This window comes from Daphnia carinata, chromosome 3, assembly GCF_022539665.2.
Source record: "Daphnia carinata strain CSIRO-1 chromosome 3, CSIRO_AGI_Dcar_HiC_V3, whole genome shotgun sequence".
NCBI lineage: Eukaryota > Metazoa > Arthropoda > Branchiopoda > Diplostraca > Daphniidae > Daphnia > Daphnia carinata.
The window spans coordinates 10,133,152-10,152,468 of NC_081333.1; the positions used below are offsets into that span (position 1 = coordinate 10,133,152).

At 38.3% G+C, this 19,317-nt stretch overlaps 3 protein-coding genes across 4 annotated transcripts; all 3 read left to right on the forward strand.

Annotated features, from left to right (window-relative positions):
- Positions 1 to 35: 35 nt before the first annotated feature.
- On the forward strand, positions 36 to 18,436 carry LOC130688140 (cysteine desulfurase-like). 2 transcript variants are annotated; one of them, XM_059494317.1, is made up of 11 exons: positions 36 to 249; positions 313 to 386; positions 446 to 562; positions 622 to 759; positions 826 to 1,018; positions 1,083 to 1,217; positions 1,296 to 1,453; positions 1,522 to 1,687; positions 1,748 to 1,943; positions 2,013 to 2,089; positions 18,351 to 18,436. In XM_059494317.1, exons 1-10 carry the CDS (start codon positions 81 to 83, stop codon positions 2,074 to 2,076), a joined length of 1,410 nt encoding a protein of 469 aa, XP_059350300.1. In that variant the 5' UTR covers positions 36 to 80; the 3' UTR covers positions 2,077 to 2,089; positions 18,351 to 18,436. The 2 variants fall into 2 exon arrangements, with proteins under 2 accessions (XP_059350300.1, XP_057367109.1); XM_057511126.2 differs by lacking the exon at positions 18,351 to 18,436 and having other exon boundaries at positions 2,013 to 2,176.
- Positions 12,855 to 14,198, forward strand: LOC130688137 (probable ATP-dependent RNA helicase DHX37). The gene is made up of 2 exons (XM_059494318.1): positions 12,855 to 13,872; positions 13,939 to 14,198. Exons 1-2 carry the CDS (start codon positions 13,361 to 13,363, stop codon positions 14,165 to 14,167), a joined length of 741 nt encoding a protein of 246 aa, XP_059350301.1. The 5' UTR covers positions 12,855 to 13,360; the 3' UTR covers positions 14,168 to 14,198.
- LOC130688138 (DNA-directed RNA polymerase III subunit RPC4-like) lies at positions 16,147 to 18,436 on the forward strand. The gene is made up of 9 exons (XM_057511123.2): positions 16,147 to 16,418; positions 16,515 to 16,647; positions 16,728 to 16,870; positions 16,956 to 17,039; positions 17,109 to 17,233; positions 17,328 to 17,582; positions 17,661 to 17,710; positions 17,779 to 17,943; positions 18,004 to 18,436. The coding sequence occupies exons 3-7, from the start codon at positions 16,783 to 16,785 to the stop codon at positions 17,694 to 17,696; spliced, it is 588 nt and encodes a 195-aa protein (XP_057367106.1). The 5' UTR covers positions 16,147 to 16,418; positions 16,515 to 16,647; positions 16,728 to 16,782; the 3' UTR covers positions 17,697 to 17,710; positions 17,779 to 17,943; positions 18,004 to 18,436.
- Positions 18,437 to 19,317: the final 881 nt, after the last annotated feature.

The following is a 19,317-nucleotide window of genomic DNA, read 5'->3' on the forward strand; positions in this document are numbered from 1 at the left end:
ACGAATGACATGCATGTTAATGCAAGTTGATGCTTAGCTTAGACCGTTGTTTGCGTCAATGCAATCCAGTTGTTTTTAAAATGCTGCTTAAATTTTTGGCAAGGAATCGCTGGCTTATGGGTAAATTTTCGCTAAAACCTGGTGATTCCCTGATAGAAGAGATGATTCTATGTCGCAATTTATTGCAAGCTGTCGGTTCCAATCGCTATGGCCAGTTACATAAGTACAGTACATTGACAAATATTGGTGGTAAATATAGAAATTACCTATTCCTAGGCATGGAGCCATTAATGTATTAATAATTTTTTTCAGAAAAAATCACTGCTAGCAAACTTGAAGAGGAAGGAAGGCCATTGTACTTAGACGCACAAGCCACAACCCCAGTTGTGAGTAAAACTCTTTTGTTTCATTTAAAAATGAATATGCTACATATTTATGCGCTTAGGACCCAAGAGTACTGGACGCCATGCTCCCATACATGACAAATTATTATGGAAACCCTCATTCTAGAACTCATTCATATGGATGGGAAAGTGAGAAAGCAGTTGAACAAGCTCGTGAGGTATGTTACTATAGTATATGTACATGTTGCTTTTGAACTAAATTTTAAAATCCATGTAGCAAGTTGCAAGGCTAATTAATGCTGACCCAAAAGAAATAATTTTTACATCTGGAGCCACTGAAAGCAACAACATAGCAGTTAAAGGTGTTGCAAGGTTCTACAAAATGAAAAAGAATCATATAATCACTACCCAGACGGTGTGTATTTTTATATATTTTTTTAAAACTAGTTTGTAAATATAATTATGTGCTACCTGGTTTTAGGAACATAAATGTGTCCTGGATTCCTGTCGTGTTCTTGAAGGAGAAGGATTTGAAGTAACTTACCTACCTGTCCTCCCCAGTGGTTTAATTGATCTAAACAGCCTTCAGAGTGCCATTAGGCCGACGACTGTGTTGGTCTCGGTAATGGGCGTAAATAACGAAATTGGAGTTCAACAGCCATTGGCAGAAATAGGTAAGAAGTTGCATACAAAGAAGACAATACTCCCATTTGCTCTTATATTTTGTTTATTTAATAGGTGCCATTTGTCGAAAGGCGAAAGTCTTTTTCCACTGTGACGCAGCTCAGGCTGTAGGTAAAATTCCTATGGATGTTGAGGCGATGTCGATTGATCTTATGTCCATCAGTGGACATAAGCTTTATGGCCCAAAAGGTTTCTTAATTTGAAATGGCCTTAAGAATTTCTGAATGGAACCTTCACACGTTGCTTCTTCTCTTTGAATGAACATAGGTGTTGGTGCCCTCTACGTAAGACGTAGGCCTCGAGTTAGGATAGAAGCTTTGCAAAGCGGAGGTGGCCAGGAGCGAGGTTTGCGTAGTGGAACGGTTCCGACACCACTGACTGTTGGTCTGGGTGCTGCTTGTGATATTGCTAAGGAAGAACTTCAGGTAGTGTTAATCGTCATAATCTTTGCAATTATTTTGTATGGGTTGTTATAAAGAAAATCAATCGTTAGTATGATCATAACAGAATCACAAAACTGTCACATCGCCTGGTCGACCAGATAAGTAAAAGTTTAACTCATGTTATACGAAACGGAGATCCTGAACACTCCTATCCAGGTTGTGTTAACCTGTCGTTTGCCTATGTTGAGGGTGAAAGTCTTTTGATGGCCTTAAAAGGTATCATTTAACATAAAATGCGTTATAAATTATCCATAACTCGTTTTTGTAATACTATAGATGTGGCACTATCAAGTGGAAGCGCTTGCACTTCAGCCTCGTTAGAACCCTCCTACGTTTTGCGCGCTATTGGGGCTGAAGAGGATTTAGCACATTCTTCTATTCGATTTGGAATTGGAAGGTTTACTACCGAAGCTGAAGTTGATTACACTGCGCAAAGGTGTATACATCAAGTTTCGAAACTTCGTGAAATGAGGTAGGTGTTAACTAGGCTTATGCTTCTAATTAGCTATCCAAATAACAAAAAAAATTTCTCATTTGTTAGTCCTTTGTGGGAAATGGTCCAAGAAGGAATTGATTTGAAGAGTATCAAATGGACGCAGCATTAATTTTTTTTGTTCACTTACGAACATTAAAGACATTCATGTTTATCTTCGTCCTTGTAAAATAAAGGCTCGGAAATATATACTGAAGACTGTAGTTAAGTATAATGTTTCTGATTGTGTATGGATTTATGACACAACTGGAAAATAGTAGAATATAGTGATTTATCTGTACAGTTATATTCTTTCCTTGGATAGAAATGCGTTAAGGAGAATGCAATCCACTGACAGATTGGCGAGATCATTGATGTTTAAGATTTTGCTGTTGAGGTTCATCCTCTAAATCCGCTATCAATTTATTTTTACCAACAAAAACTTACGGGTATCGAAGAGTGTCACATAGCTCGATGATTAGCTGCCTGCATCCATGAAACCTAGTGGCTATGGGGAATCTTGCGTAATCCGATTATAATAAGTTTAAAACAGAGTTTACGATGCCTATTTTACTCTGTAGACTCTGGTCTCATTTTGGTCGCGTAGGGTATGGTGCCGTCAGCTTTACCTGAATCGCACAGGTAAGTTTTGACACAAACAAGGAACAACGTAATGAAACATGAACGTAAGAAGTGGGTTTCTTTACATGCAAATATTTAGTTTTCAATTTCTAAATGTTAAAATATTATACAAAAAATAAAAATATTTTGCATTGGTTGATGTTAGGGGGAAAAAATGGGCCGGTCCATGCTAGTACTTGACGAGCAAAACCAGTAACCCATCGCAGTGAGCATGTAAGTAGGGACCAGAGGAATAACCGTACAGCCCCGGGTGTCCCACCCCAGAGCGCCTAAGATAATCTGATCGGTGGTGGACCTGAATCCAGATCGTAGAAGAGAATCTCGTGCAGACTCCCATGATTACGTATATATACCGAACATATCCATGTATACCCCTCCCCTCTCCCCACGGGGGCATATCATGAATACCAAGGTATGCGGACGGGACATCCTCGCGTAATCACGGTCCTCGACCACCTCCCATTCTCCAGATCTAGACCACTGGACTTCTCAGCTCTCTGTTCCTTCCCTACATGCCCATACAACACGGTGGGCCTTGGTTGTGAATTCAAGTCGGTTCATGAATGAATCGGGAAATTAAGGCACTTGGTGTCCAGATCTCAACACTCGATTGCCCATAATGCCAACTTCATTCGCCTTTAGCATTAGGGAAGTATCAAACTATATCATAATTGCCCTAATCCTTAGCATCTCCGACCATCTGTAATGTGCTTCACCTTACCTTTTATACCGTGTATTTTTTCTAGAAAACATCGTTAACAACTTCACCGTTTTCCAGCACATAGTTTAATAGTAATTATTTTGATATTCCCCAAACCAATAAATGAACTTTATTTTTCTGCGCTGTTTCAACTATCCTGTAGAAAAAAAAAGCAATACTTCAGCTTTAAAAATTATTTTTGACATAACAAAACGATTGTACAGTACCTAAATCCTAACGGTGTTTAGGTATATTAAAATTTCACTCCGCGTAAAAAACACTCCGCATAATCTTTCTTGAAATAAAAATTACGCGGAGTGTTAAAAGAAAAAATTACGCGGATTGTTTCTATCTAGGAGAGATCATATCTAGGAGGATCATATCTAAAGGAGCTACAGAGGAAGAAGTTAAATGATTGGGAAATTCGGTTTAAATACTACAGAGGACTAAAAAACTTTATTTGATGATTTAATGTCTGAAATGGGAAGTTCATCATCTATTTATGCAGACGGAGAAAGTACAAGGTCGACTGCTGGACTGGAAAAACAACGACTAAACACCCAAGTTGCAGTATTTATCACTTAATTAATTTTCTTTTTCTAAAATGTCAATTCAGACAAAGAACACCAAAATGAATAAGGAAGAAGAAAATGCCGCATCATTGATTGTGTGAAACAAATTTTCAAGTGAATGATTGTGGGATTGTTGGATTTTGAAAGACAGAAAAAAATGCCAAAAAAAATCTAAATTAACATTGGAGGGTGATGAGGATGAGAAAATTAAAGAATACAGGCTATGTCAGTTTGAAAATTTACCACAAAATTACTAAAGAAAGAGTATGTATAGCCAATCCATAATTTTTTTTTATGTTTTGTTTTTTTGGTTTCAGGATGAAAATGTTAGAAGCAGGTGCAAACCCATTTGTGAGTAAAACCCTTTTGTTTCATTAAAGAATTTAATGTGTTCCGTGTTTATGATCTTAGGATCCAAGAGTACTAGACGCCATGCTCCCATACATGACAAACTATTATGGAAATTCACGTTCAAAGACCCATTTTATGGATGGGAAAGCGAAAAAGCTGTTGAACAAGCTCTTGAGGTATGTTACTGTTATATATATTTATGTGTGTTGCTTTTAAACCAAACTTCAAAATCCACATAGCAAGCTGCAAGGCCAATAAATGCTGATTCAAAAGAGATCATTTTCAAATCTGGAGCCCCTGAAAGTAATAACACAGCAACCAAAGGTGTTACACGATTTTACAAAATAAAAAAAAATCATACAGTGACTACTCAAGCGGTGAGTATGTTTATAGTTTGTTTTATAATTGGTTTATAAATATAACTATGTGCTAGCTGGTTTTAGGAACATAATGTGTCCTGGATTCCTGTTGTGTTCTTGAAGGAGAAAGATTTGAAGTAGCTTGCCTGCCTGTCCTTCTCAGTGCCATCAGGCCGACGACTGTGTTGGTCTCGGTAATGGGCGTAAATAACGAAATTGGAGTTCAACAGCCATTGGCAGAAATAGGTAAGAAGTTGCATACAAAGAAGACAATACTCCCATTTGCTCTTACATTTTGTTTATTTAATAAGTACCGTCTGTCGAAAGGCCAAATTCTATTTCAATTGTGACGCAGTTCAGGCTGTAAGTAAAATTCCCATTTATGTTGAGGCGATGTCAATTGATCTTATGACAATTAGTGGACTTAGATTTTGTGGACTTAGTGGACAAGCTTTATTATGACCAAAAGGTTCCGTAATTTGAATGGGTCTTAAGGATTTCTAAATGGAATCCTCAAACCTTCCTTCTTCTTCTTGAACATAGGTATCTGTGCCCTTTACGTCGGACGTAGGCTGCGGGTCAGAATTGAAGCTTTACAGAGCGGAGGTGGTCAAGAACGAGGTTTGCGTAGTGGAACGGTTTCAACTCTCCAGCCAGCTGACTTGGCGCTACTTGTGAGATTGCTAATAAGAACTTCCGATAGTGTTAATCGCCATAATGTTTGCAATTATTTTATATAACTTTTTATAGTCTTTACAAGCAAGGAAACAAAAAAAATTTACAAACAAAAATTCAGGGAGTGGAAGGTATAGATATTCTCCATCCTCTGGTCATAAAATAAATATAAAACAAATAGAAAACAAATATTTCCTTCAAATAATCATTTAATTGTGAGTATGACTGGTAATTTATCATAGAATTCTAAGTGGTATGCTTCTTTTATCAAATTGTTGGGTGTGAAAATAAGCCCTACAAAATAAGCCCAATTTTTTCTTTTTTAAAATAAAATCAATAAATCTAGATAACTATAGACGATTTAGATTCCAAATTTAACAAGAAGCACGAAAATGAATTTTGTTTTAACGTAGAGCTTATGGTTTTTGAATAATCTAACATTTAAAAGTAGGTGCGATAGAAATTTTAAGCCCGACAATATAAGCCCGACTTTTCCTTTTAAAAATAGAACTAAAAAATCAATAAATAGGGATAAATATTGTCACGGACGGATCACGATTCGCTACTGTAGTGGCGAATCGGATATTGCCAACGTAACAATATACATGATTTAGATTCAAAAATTAACGACAACTCAATTTCACGTGTTGTGAAATTTATGGAATTTGAAAAATCTGGAATATAAAAGTAGTTGCGCTATAAGTATAACAACTTTTATTGCTCATAATTAAAAAACTTCGTATGTAAATGGAAAACTAACATGCCAGTTAGAATCAGCGTAAGGTTTTGAACATAATGTGTGGTTTTTATTAAATTCTGAGAGACATTGCTTTTTGATGATTTTCGTCAAAATGAGAAGGCCTTCCCACTTTTTCAATTTTCGTCAAATTCTAGATTTTGTTAAAAATACATTATTCCGATTTTAAATTGATCGCTGATCACGGAAATCGGGCTCGTTTTGACATGGGGCTTATATTTTTCGATCTAAAAATGAAAAACGGATGAAAAAGGCTGGCGCGCCGGCAGAGCGTTTTCACTGTTTAATACAGCAACAGTTGGTGTTAGGTAAAAACGAATGTTTTTCCCGAATTCAAGGTTAAATTTTGAGTATAAAAGTGTTATCTTCATCCTAGCAATGAATTTTTCAAAAAATTTGGGCAAATAAATTAAGCCCGAAAAAATAAGCCCGAAAAAATAAGTCCGAAAAAATAAGCCCGACTTTTTCTTTTTTATTTTTTATAAACAGTAAACAATAATATACACGATTTAGATCCAAAATTTAACAAGGATCACGAAAATGAACTTAGTTTTTGCGTAGAATTTACGGTTTTGGAGTAATCTAAAATATAAGAGTATGTGCGCCATAACGGCTACGATAGTGCTGTATTCCAAAACTTCATAAGTAACGGGAAAACTAACATGCCAGTTAAAATCAGCGTACGATTTTGAACATAATGTGGTTTTTTTTATTGAATTCTGAGAGATGTCACTTTTTGATGATTTTCATCAAAATGAAAAGGCTATATAGCCTTCTCACTTTTTCAATTTTCGTCAAATTCTATATTTAGTTAAATATACATTATTCCGATTCTAAATTGATTGCTGATCACGGAAATCGGTATCGTTTTGACAAGGGGCGTATAGTTTTTGATCTAACATTAAAAAATGGATGAAAAAGGCTGGCGCGCCAGTAAGATTGAAGGAATAAACTACCTTGTAGTAAACGTTCCTCCGGAGTTGTCAAATTATGTTCGCTGACAAAAAATCCGTTATCTGTCAGATTTAGCGCCAAATTTCGACCCATCACTGCTAAGCCAATAAAGCCGATGTCAGTTCTTGTTACAATAAGATCGGTAAAATTGAAAAAATATATGTGTTAATAGTGCAATCTTTGGCCTACGTAGCCATAAATTTCATTTTTACAGTATAAGCATCGGATATAGTCGAAACACTTCAATCCAATGCCAACACGATCGTTTTAAAGACTAAAAAGGCCTGAGTAGAATTGATCAAAATGTCGGAAAATAAAATTACTTTCGATCCATTGCGTGAAGATGAAATTTTTCTTACGAGCACGATACACTTTCACTACTGGCTTTCTGCAAGACGACTGATGATAAAAAGATGAACGTTGCTCCATATACATGTAAAATGATAGCGTACCTATGGTAAGATTATGTCAAATTTTCGTTCCCATCAGTTATTCGACGGTAATTTTCTTTCTTCGGTTCAAATATGAGGAAAATGCTTTTGCTATAATGTTGTACAGAACAGATTGCCAATAAAACTTTTTGCGTTGCTCGATTTTTGTTCCGATGTCGTAGCAAATGAAAGCTAGAAGAAAGTAGGTCAAAAGCTTCTTTTGCTTAAAAAAAATAATAAAGCTTTTACTTTAACGTGCAGAGAACCAGGTTAAATCTTACATTTCTTTTTACGAAAAGCAAGAAGCTCAGCAGAAGGTGACCCGTCATTTTCTTCTTTAAAATACCACGGCGTTTAGGTTTTTAAGTATGCTATTATACAGGAAAAGAAATTGAAAGCACAAGCAGGGATATGAACTTTTTTTGGAAATATATTTTTAACGATGATATAACGTAGAAGTTCTGTGCTTTTCTTATTCTTCCATAATAATCCATATAGTATGTGGAAAATAAACCTAACAGAATATACCAAAAGTTTATTAGATGATAAAATAAATCTTTCACTGTCGTCAGGATACGTATCAAACGTCGTTAGGAAGCATTCCCCAGAACAAGTTTCGTGAATCTTCCGTCTGCTAGTTTCGGGAATCCGGGACTTGGCTAAACAACAGCCTAATAGATATTTGCAAAATCCGAGAACTAGTCACGAAGAAATGGAACCAGAAAACCCTAGGAAAATCATATGTCTCCGTTATTGATTCTGTTTTGCTTACGGAAGAACACAAACTTAAATTTTGATTGTGTTGGCGTTTTTTGTCCAGTTCTATCATACTATACTCTAGGCCTCTAGCGTTACGAATGTAATGGATCTTTAACCAATACAGAGTTTGAACGGGTCTGCCCCAAAGCGAACGTCACCGTATCGCTCATTGAGCAGTTTTCATTCCTAAGAGCTGTCATATATTGCTCTTCTTACGAGTTCCTTTGTAGCTTTTTATACCAAATCTACCACATAAATAACCCTTAGCGATGGGTACGGAATATGTCAACTTGATGGCAATCTATCATATATATATTTGTCGCTAGATTCTTTTTTTCTGTAGGAGGTCTTCTAAGTTACTTCCGCAGTTTAATCGGTAGCCGGGAAATGAGGATTTTAATCTTAGGGCTTGACGGTGCGGGAAAAACGTATTGGAGTTTTAATTAACGTACCGTATTGGAGGTGTTATTATTCCAACACTGATGCCATTATTTATGTTGTGGACTCAGACGTTGATAAAGATAGAATAGAAATATCTAAGCAAGAACTTGTTTCGATGCTAGAGGTAATATATTGAAGATGTGCTATGTAACTGGCATCACGCTGTGATAATGCTCTTGCGAATCATTTTTAGCAAGAAGAACTAAAAGGAGCAATTCTAGCTGTTCTAGCTAATAAATAAGATATGGAAGGTGCCATGAGTGTAGCAGAAGTGCATCAAGCCTTAGGTTTAGATTTGCTCAGAAACCGAACAGAAACATCGGCAAAGGGGGTTGACGGGCAGACATTATTCAAGAAAAGACGGTCAAAGGGAAAAAAGTGGATGGATGGGCAACTACAGCGGGCGTTTTCTGGGCTGAGACAGTGAAGGAAAGACGGGCAAATGCAAGGAAAAGGTCAATGGGCAACTATATTGATCGTTTTGGCGGGCAGCGAGTGGGCTGACGGGCAGCGAGTTGGCCAACGGGCAGCGAGTGGGTCGACAAGCAGAGAAGGGGCCGACGGGCAGCGAGTGGGTCGACGGGCAGAGGGGTGGCCGACGGGCAGAGAGGGGGCCGACGGGCAGCGAGTGGGTGAACGGGCAGAGAGGGAGCCGACGGGCAGAGAGGGGGCCAACGAGCAGAGAGAGGGTCGACGGGCAATAACAGCAGGCTTCTTAGCGGGTAAAAGCAAAAAGTGAGTGGACGGACAACTATAGCGGGGGTTTTGACGGGCAGCGACTGTGACGAAAGGGCGGGCAAATGCAAAAAAAGGTACATGTGCCCCTAAGGCAGGCATTTTTGCGGGCAGAATGTGGGTTGACGGGCAGAGATGGGGTCGACGGGCAAAGAGTGGTTTTACGGGCAAAGAGTGGTTTGACGAGCAAAGGGTGGCTTGATGGGTAGAGAGGGGGTCGACGGGCAACTTCAGCTGGTTTCTTGGCAGGCAGAGATAGTGTGGGAATGGACGGGCACAAAATGAGTGGGTCGGCGGGCAAGAAAGGGGAATTCTTGATTTGTAAAAAGAATTAAGAGTAGACGGGCGAAAAAATGACGTGGATCAATTTTCTGATAAAATAGCGCTAAAATACGTTAGCGCCACCAACTCCCGGCTCTGGACGGGCCCAAAGTTACTAGTGAAAGAATAATAATACAAAGAAATGAAAGAAACAACTCGAAGATGTCGGGTGATGAGAAGCTGAAATAAAATTTTAATTTCGTATACGCAGAGAATCGTAACGAATAATGTTTCGTAAATGAGGTTGAATTACTTGATTATAGATCATTGGGATGCTAACCCAATTATAGCTCCTAAGGGCACCGCAGTTCCAGATTAGGTCCACACAATTTTATGCCTTCCTAATTTCCTGAACTCTATACGCAAGAACGTTGAACTGTTCTTCCCCAATCAACTAGAAAACCCAGAATGAATATGATAATAATAATAACAACAGACATCAATTGTTTGCTTTTTTATATCTCTAAACTAATCAAATATTCAAGACATCAATTGTTCACATAGAGGCTTACCCGGGAGTTACTGTGTCCATTCGGTGATAATTGAATCGTTCAGATACATAAGCTGCAATCTTTGATGAACGACTCAATCACCACATCGAGACCAGATACTACTAAGGTGAAACCTCAACACGTAAACGACTTTTGCCCTGTCAATCTGAATTAGCTCAAGGAAAATTTGTATTTTATTGTTCGAAATGATCACAAAAAAAAGAAAGCCAAAGAGTAAATTCAAATAAGTCACCTCAGCTACCATTTAAAGAACAAATCAATATTTGGCGGTATTTTTCCCTGAAACTGATCGAATGTCGTGGATATCATGTCTGTTTAGGTTAGAGGCCCAGCCCAGGAGTCGATTCGTAACTCATTGATGAGTTAGGCATTCATGGTCTACATAAGCAGCAATTCCATGAACGCTTCCATCATCACCTCGAAACAAGATACTCCCAGAGCTAAAGCCACCAAACATTAAACGATGTTTTATCCATTCCATACGATCAGTTCAGGTAGATTTGCAATTCAAACGGGTAGTTAAAAATTAATACGTTTGTTTTTGTCGAAAGTCATACATTAACTGCATGTGGAAAGCCAAAAGTGGGAAATTGGTGAACTTATTTGGGGGGTGACTAGGAAGCCGTCGATAAGAAAAGAGCACTTGGATATACCGACCGTCGTTCTTTTTTACACCTGAGTAGCGTGTCGTATACGGACTGCATATTCTGCTTTGCGGCAGACGCACCAATAACCTGTAGTAGTTTTAGCCACGAATTAAGAAAATTTTCCCAATTACAGAAAACTTCAAAGAAATAACCATGGCTGCAAGAATTCCTCGCCATCATTGCCGTCTTCAGCATCTCTTGATCATTCCTGTTCTTTGCGTCATGTGCCAAATAATTAATGTCCTGCTTTTGTTTGATTATCATCTCCTTTAAGTTATCGTAGAAGTCGAGGGAGACTGTGTGACTTTTATTTTTTAAACTGAGAAATTGGCGTACTGATGGTGCCATGAATTTCACTATGCAGCCGTACATTATCTGACTAAGACTAAAGGCGTCGCCCTCGTCGTACGCGCGCAGCGGGAAACGTAATATCCTATTCCACCCTACATCATGAAACCGCTTTGTTTTTAAGCACCGACACACTGCCCGTAAATTAGTTGCAGCATGAGTGTCATGGACACCCTCGCATACCCTAATCCATTGGGAGATCGTAGTTTCCCAGGTATCAGAAATAGACTGTAGGTTTATATGGAATACACTGTTACGTCCTTTGACGGCTCCTCTAAGCTGAAATTCAGGAACTCTGGTGTAAAGGAAGTATTCATGCGAATGCCAATTGAAGGAAACTGTTTAGTGTTCACCCTCAATGGCCGCCAGTGACTGTCGGGCATGTACTCTTTTGGGCGAGTTACAAAAAGGACTCCAGGGTTTCCGACTTTTGGTTGCAGGTTTCCGACACTTGGACTCTGGAACCCGACGTTAGGACATCTGTCCACCGACGTTTGGACTACTGGTCCCCGACGTTTGGGCGCAACAGTAAATTGTTGCTGAAACCAACGAGCGCTACACTTTCCGACAAGATGACTCCCGTGCCATCGACATTAGGACTTTTTTTTTATTGATGATAAGTGTTGTATACGTCAAACGGACTCCCGATCTAGCGACAAAAGGATTCTCAATACAGGTACACGTTAATTGTTTTATTTCTATTACCTTATATTTTATACATACTTTTGCCAAGTAGGTAGGATATTTAATTAATTTCGTTACTATAGATGTGTTTTCCTATGATGTATCGGTTTATTAATTTTACTATTTGTATTACAGAAAAAAGGATGAATAAAATTATAAGAGTTTATGTGCTGATGCCAGAGGTAAATCTATCAAGTTTTTATTTACTTAAATTTACTAATCTTTTAGTTATTCAAGGCACTAAGGTATGATGTAGCAATCGAAACCATTCCTTATAATGTTGCTGCCATACGTCATCCAAGACATTGTAGAGTATACATCAACACTTAGTCTCTGTTATTAAGAAATGTGGAAATGGAGGATAAGGTAAGACCAAGGAAGAATTCCTGTTAAGCATATTAAATAATTAATGTACATAACCTTTTGTCACTCGCAGCACAAACTCATGATTCCATTGTTGACTCAAAGCCAACAGCCCCACTTGTCTCGAGGTCCCAATGTGCATATCCAGGGAAAGGTAATGCTAACAGCAATCTTTCAAATAATGTTATGAAATTAATGAATATATAATATTTCTATTAATAGCATGTTATACAGTACATACTTAAAAACCGTCTGGTAGTATTAATTGTCTAAGAGTTTGTAATTCCTTTTTTTTTTTTTTTTAGCGAAGGGGATATTAATCAACGTGCTGGTCGAGCTGGTCGTACCGGCCCGGGACATTGTTACCGACTCTATTCTTTTGACGTCTTTAATGACGAGTTTGAAAAATTTTCCTTGCCAGATATCGCGCGAAGGTATTATTATTATAGATTTGGCTACTGTCAAGGGAAGTATAACAAAGTTTTATTCCAGACCCATCGACGACTTAGTTCTACAAATGAAATCAATGGACATTGAAAAAGTTATTCACTTTCCTTTCCCCACACCACCTGATATTCAGCAACTATTCGCAGCTGAGCGACGGCTGTTGTTGCTAAATGCACTGGAACCGCCGCCACGCAGCGTAGGACTCAAACATAAGATTCGTACTGTTTTTCAATTACATTTTAAAATATTGAAAATTCATTTTAGCATTTACAGAAAGCCAAGAATGGATGTCAAAAATCACTCCACTTGGCAGAGCCATGGCAGCTTATCCATTAGCACCGCGCTTTGCAAAGATGTTATTATTAAGCCAACAAAATGACCTACGTCAGCTGAGCATTACTCTGGTGGCTGCCCTATTAGTACAAGAACTTGTGCTGGATCAGCCAGCCGATTCTGTAGCAGGCGATACTCACAGAAGGTGGCTTGGTCAACGTCTATCCTGGGCTGGAACGGGACAGTCCCTACTTTTAGGAGACCCCATGGTACTCCTGCGTGCTGTTGGCGCCGCCGAGTACTCGGGTGATATTGAAGCGTTTTGTTCCACGAACGGGATACGTAGCAAAGCTCTTCGTGAAGTCCGAAAACTGCGGGTCTAGCTGACAAACGAAACGAACTTGAATTTACCATCGGGCACTGCATCGATTGTGGTTGACCCTCGCATGGCGCCCCCTACTGAATTGCAAGCCAAACTTTTGCGTCAGATTCTGATGGCTGGACTTCCCGATCACGTGGCTAAGCGAATACCTCCAAATGAAATCAAGGAAACCGAAGACTGTAGAAAGTACAAATACGCTTATCGCTGCCCAGAAATGGAAGATCCTGTCTTCTTGAACTCATCGAGTATCTTGCGCTATTCGCACCCTGAATGGATCATTTATCAGGACATTTATGAACATGCCAACAAAATCTATTTGCGTGGTATTAGGGCCATCAAACCCGAATGGCTGCCTATATTCAGTCCTACACAGTGCACCTTCTCTGCCCCCTTGGAGCTTTCTGCCCCTGGTTATGATTCAGACCAGGGCCGTGTAATGTGTCACATGAATGTTACATTTGGGAGAAGTGGTTGGCCTCTGCCTGTAATGGAGCTTGAATATCCAGCTGGTATCGACCGGTTCAAGTTTTTAGCCCAGTTTTTCCTTAATGGAGAGGTTTGTCGTCCTCTAGCAAAGTACGTATTGGCTCTAGTTTTGTTCATATTTTCCAGCCGTACTAAATAAGTAATTTTGTTATGTAGATACACGGCAGCTCTGCTGTCAACTCCATCAACAATGGTCAAGACATGGGTGAAACTCCAGCCCAAGACACAAGTGTTACTTCAACAACTGACAATTGGTAATCTCGATAGCTTAGATTCGCTTCTTGCCGCTTGGCAAAAAGATAAATTCTATCTCCTGGGGGCCTATAAAGCCTGGGTACCTGAATCACTTCATGAAGAAATCAATACCCTTTGGCCTCCTGTGTAATTGACTGTAAAATATATGGACCTCTTTATTGCGTAAGTAAACTTCTATCGTGAAATCCAAGTTCTTGAGTTAAGCGATAACTTAATATTTTAATCTCTCTTAGCATGAAAAGTTAGCAGGGTTTCCAATTGAAAATCATCTCATTTTTATTGAAAACACACCTAAAATCAACTACGGGAAGAATAATCTCTACTCTGCCTTGACGCGCTTTTCTTTTTTCTCCTTGATTGGATTTTTCTTGCATTCATTATAAATATTACGAAAAATCAATACATTTGCGTCTGAATGAAAGTCTCTTCGGTCTCTATGGCACTTCGGCATACAGTTTTTTGGAAAAAAAAGTTAACAACAACAAAACAAATAGACGAAGTTAGTTTTCCTAAACAATGTAATTCTTTGTTACAATAGTTAAATATACAATAATGAACGATCAATTGATTATTCTGGGTTTGTGACATGGCTTACGATTACAATTCAATATGAATAAAAACAATACCTGAAACTTACAGCATTTATCCTCTGTGGATTATCAGGAGATGCAATAATGCCATATGTGGCATTAGCTTTTAACTTTCCCCAATCGTGTCCAGTTGCAGCTCTCATTACAACACTGTCTTGTTCTACATAGGACTTCAGGTGCGCGAGACATGCTTTCGATTTCACGTAATTTTGCACTAATTCGTAAATAACACCTTGGTTTCGGTCAAACGCCATGGCCAAAAAGTAAACAATACAATTGCAAATGGGGCTAAACTAATAGTTTTATTAATACTTTTTTCTGTAATACAAATAGTACAATTTATAAACAGATACAGCATAGAAAAACATCTCTATAATAATAACATTAATTAAATATCCTACCTACTTGGCAAAAGTATGTATAAAATATAAGGTAATAGAAATAAAACAATCAACGTGTAACTGTATGGAGAGTCCATTTGTCGCTAGATCGGGAGTCCGTTTGACGTATACAATACTAATCATCAATAAAAAAAAAGTCCTAATGTCGATGGCACGGGAGTCCTCTTGTCGGAAAGTGTAGCGCTCGTTGGGTTCAGCAACAATATATTGTTGCGCCCAAATGTCGGGGACCACTAGTCCAAACGTCGGTGAACAGATGTCCTTTCGTCGGGTACCAGATGTCCAAGTGTCGGAAACCTGCAACCAAAAGTCGGAAACCCTGGAGTCCTTTTTGTAACTCGCCCAAAAGACTCTGTCCCGACTGTCGCTGTGACAGCCAATGCTATTTTCGCGTAACAGTGTAAATTTTTACCGTTAGATGCTGCACAAAAATGATCGCTAAAAATGATCGGCAAAATTTGATCGCCGATCCGATCTTTCGCAGTTTGATCGGATCGCCCGATCCGATCTTTTGAGTTTGATCGGAGATCGCGATCGGAAAATTGATCGGCGCGGCAAGTCTGGATGTTTTCCCCATTTTGAAGAAAACTTTAAGAAGACTTTCAAGTGCTTAGAATTTAAAAAAATAGGTTTTCGCCTCTGCATTTCAGGAGAATGTTTGGCATATCCAAGCTAACGTCTTACCATAATGAGGAATAAGGAGTATCTTAAAATTAATTTTTCTACAAAACGCTATCGAGAGAAAAAAAACATAAAAAACAGATTTTTAAAAACCTTTTTCAATCATTTTCATATGATTTGATCAATTGTATTCAATTCTTTTGGCGAATAAATGGGTAAATTTATCTCAAGTATACACCAGGTGCCGAATAGGAGATCTGTAAACATCGCAAACATTTTCCAAAATTTCAAGAACTGAAAACAGAAGGGTTGAGATAAGTTCACAAGATACGATTTTGTTATTAAGCAAAAACTGAAAAAAAATTATAAATTGTGCGTCGCGCTAGTAGCTTCCGTTAGGGAACAGTACTTCCAGTTCCAGGCCTTAAAAATCAAGTGCCTCACCCCTTAATACTGACAAACAGCAGACGAACACTGTTATGAGGCATGAAAAAGTTTACACGTTTTCTAAGCATGATACAACAGAGAAGAAATATAACTGTGGGAGTTAAATATGACCAAAAGAGAAGGAATCCCTGAAAAGCTGGTTAGGCCCACGGTGAAACCAAAATCAACAACTGCATAGGCATCACAATCAACAAGTGATGGGCACAGGAAACTCCATTGAATATTAATAAATCTTCAGCGTCTCTGAGCAATGGTAGAGGACAGGGAAGAAGAGATGGTGACCGAGGAAGAGGCAGAAAAAGAGGAAACCAGAGTTGATCAAGTATTTGTTGTCTATTACTTGTGCCTACTTACTTACTACTACTTATTTGTGACTAAGATCTTCTGTAAACAATTTATGTGTTCGTTATTTGTTAAGACCACAGGATCAATCTTTGATGAAGAAGTGTCTGATCTTGGTCTGAAAATGAGAAGTTCATCATCTGTTTATGCAGGCAGAGGTAGTGCAGGCTTGATTGCTGGACTGGAAAAACCTCAACTGAACACCCAAGGTGCAATATTTATCACTTAATTAATTCCTTTTCCTAAAATGTATTATTTTTCTTGTCCTAAAATTTCAATTCAAAAAAAGAACATTAAAGTCAATAAGGAAGAAGAAGAGGCTGCATTAAGTGCATTACTTAGAGATGACTTTTTTGGATGATTCAGAATTAGGTGATGGATTTGATGGTAATTTGGTGATGCAGCCAATCCAGCTCCCAAAATCTAGCTTAGGTATTGTTTTCCAATGCCTTGGTAGTTGCGTGCCCTTAAAAGAATTAACCATTTTGATATTTTTTTCTTATCCTTTTCTATCAAGATGCAAACCTGAAGGGAGAAAAGGAAAGTATGGTCATAAAGTCAGAAAACCCACAACTGATCACAGTAGAAGGAGATATTGCAAGTATGTAATATTCTTAATAATTTTCTTGCTACACTTCCCCTGTTGATGGAGTAACCTTCATTATTCAAGCAAGAGAAAGGCGACAGCTAACTGATCCCGGCTATCAAAGAATCTGCTTACAACAACGTCTGAATCCTTCTCAAGTCACGGGCGAACATATTTTCCAGAACGAGGGAGACATATTGTTTATTCAGGTACCGACATTTGTACAATATATCGAGTGTCGATGAGATGGGGAATTTGCCAATATAGAATTAAGTTAATTCTGATACCGTCTACGGTTTTCAGTTGCCAGATAGACTGCCGACCCTGAAAGCGGATAAAGAGCGTCCCCAAGTCAAAATGGAACTTGGAACAGCGGTTCAAGATAAAGTCAATGATCAAACCATCGTTGAAACAAAGGCCGAAAAAGAAAGTGTCTTCGAAGATATTCCGGAAGGCCGATTAGGGACTCTTCGCGTTCATAGATCGGGAAAAGTAACTTTGCAAATGGGAGAACATTCATTCGTCATGGATAGTGCAACGCAAGTTTCCTATCTACAAGTATGTGGACAAAAAAAAAATATTTCGTTTCCATGATTTGCAAATCATAGTCTTTTTTAATATTTTCTTCTTTAATAGGATCTGATATCGGTTGAGGTAAATGAAGAATATTGAAGTTCGAACTTCAGGTAGTGTTAATTGCCATAATCTTTGCAATTATTTTGTATTGGTTGTTATAAAAGAATTCAATTGTTAGTATGATCAAACAGAATCACAAAACTATCACATCGCTTGATCGACCAGATAGGTAAAAGTTTAATTCATGTTATACGAAAGGGAGATCCTGAACACTCCTATCCAGGTTGTGTTAACCTGTCGTTTGCCTATGTTGAGGGTGAAAATCTTTTGATGGCCTTAAAAGGTATCATTTAACATAAAATGCGTTATAAATTATTCATAACTCGTTTTTGTAATACTATAGATGTCGCGCTATCAAGTGGAAATGCGTGTACTTCAGCGTCGTTACAGCCATCTTTTGTTTTGCGAGTCATTGGCGCCGGAAGAAAACTTAGCGCATTCTTCTATTCGCTTTGGAATTGGAAGGTTCAATACCGAAGCTGAGGTTGATTACACTACGCAAAGGTATATTACATCAAGTTTCGAAACTTCGTGAAATGAGGTAGGTTTTAATTAGGCTTATGCTTCTAAGCTAGCTATCCAAATAACAAAAAATAAAACTCATCTGTTAGTCCTTTGTGGGAAATAGTTCAAAAAGGAATTGATTTGAAGAGTATCAAATGAACGCAGCATTAATTTTTTTGTGTTCACCTACGAACATTAAAGGCATTCATGTTTAACTTCGTCCTTGTAAAATAAAGGCTCGGAAATATGTACCAAAGACAGTAGTTAAATATAATCTTTGTGATTGTGTATGGATTTACGACACAACTGGAAAATAGTAGAACATAGTGATTTATCCCTATAGTTATATTCATTCCTTAGATAGAAAATGCGATTCACTGACAGATTGGCAAGATCATTGAGTTGAAGATTTTGCTGTTGAGGTTCATCCTCTAAATCCGCTATCAATTTATTTTTACCAACAAAAACCTGCGGGTATCGAAGAGGGTCATATAGCTCGATGATTAGCTGCCTGCATCCATGAAACCTTGTGGCCATGGGGAGACTTACCAACAAACTACAAGCTATGATTACTAATTCTCTACCTAAGTTTGTGGGTTGATGTCTAACATGTAGTGAACGGTACTACAGATCGAGTTGTTGTGTGTGTGTGTTTTTAGTTTGCGAATTTTAGCCCCTTTATAGTAGGCATCGCTCTTCTCTTTTCTTTCTTCGAGGGCTCTCCTTTTTTTTTTTTTTCTTGAAGGTGTATTCAGCGTTGTCATTTGGTGTAGATGTTGCCCGAAGCGATGAGGATGTAGAAGTATTTTGCGAATCTTCAACCAGGATATTAAGGGCTGGGAGGTAGGAGAGTTTGGAAATTGGAGGTGGCGGGACTTGAACAAGGGGCGCCAGAATATAAAGCAAGGGCGAAAACCATTGTGCAAGGACCACACATATCAGTCAAAGTTAGCTTTCTATGTCACCCATTCAAATAGGCATCTTATGCACAATGTACAGTAAGTCGAATGCAGCACTGTTTTATAGTTCGTGGCTGCTATGCTGATTTCATGGGTTCGAATCTTTGTGTTATTGTTAATTGTTTTTTGCTTTTAGCGACGCACTAGTGACTTTGGGCCTGCCCAGGGACGGGGATTTCTAGCGTATTTTAACG

Excerpts from the sequence above, each read along its gene's own strand:
- LOC130688140 (XM_059494317.1), top strand. The coding sequence starts at position 81 with ATGCTGCTTAAATTTTTGGCAAGGAATCGCTGGCTTATGGGTAAATTT. Across the intron at positions 1,019-1,082 it reads ACAGCCATTGGCAGAAATAG|GTGCCATTTGTCGAAAGGCG; the intron begins GTAAGAAGTTGC and ends TTTATTTAATAG. Across the intron at positions 1,454-1,521 it reads TTGCTAAGGAAGAACTTCAG|TATGATCATAACAGAATCAC; the intron begins GTAGTGTTAATC and ends ATCAATCGTTAG.
- LOC130688137 (XM_059494318.1), top strand. The coding sequence starts at position 13,361 with ATGGCGCCCCCTACTGAATTGCAAGCCAAACTTTTGCGTCAGATTCTG. Across the intron at positions 13,873-13,938 it reads GTTTGTCGTCCTCTAGCAAA|ATACACGGCAGCTCTGCTGT; the intron begins GTACGTATTGGC and ends TTTGTTATGTAG.
- LOC130688138 (XM_057511123.2), top strand. The coding sequence starts at position 16,783 with ATGACTTTTTTGGATGATTCAGAATTAGGTGATGGATTTGATGGTAAT. Across the intron at positions 17,040-17,108 it reads AGTAGAAGGAGATATTGCAA|CAAGAGAAAGGCGACAGCTA; the intron begins GTATGTAATATT and ends TCATTATTCAAG. Across the intron at positions 17,234-17,327 it reads GAGACATATTGTTTATTCAG|TTGCCAGATAGACTGCCGAC; the intron begins GTACCGACATTT and ends TACGGTTTTCAG.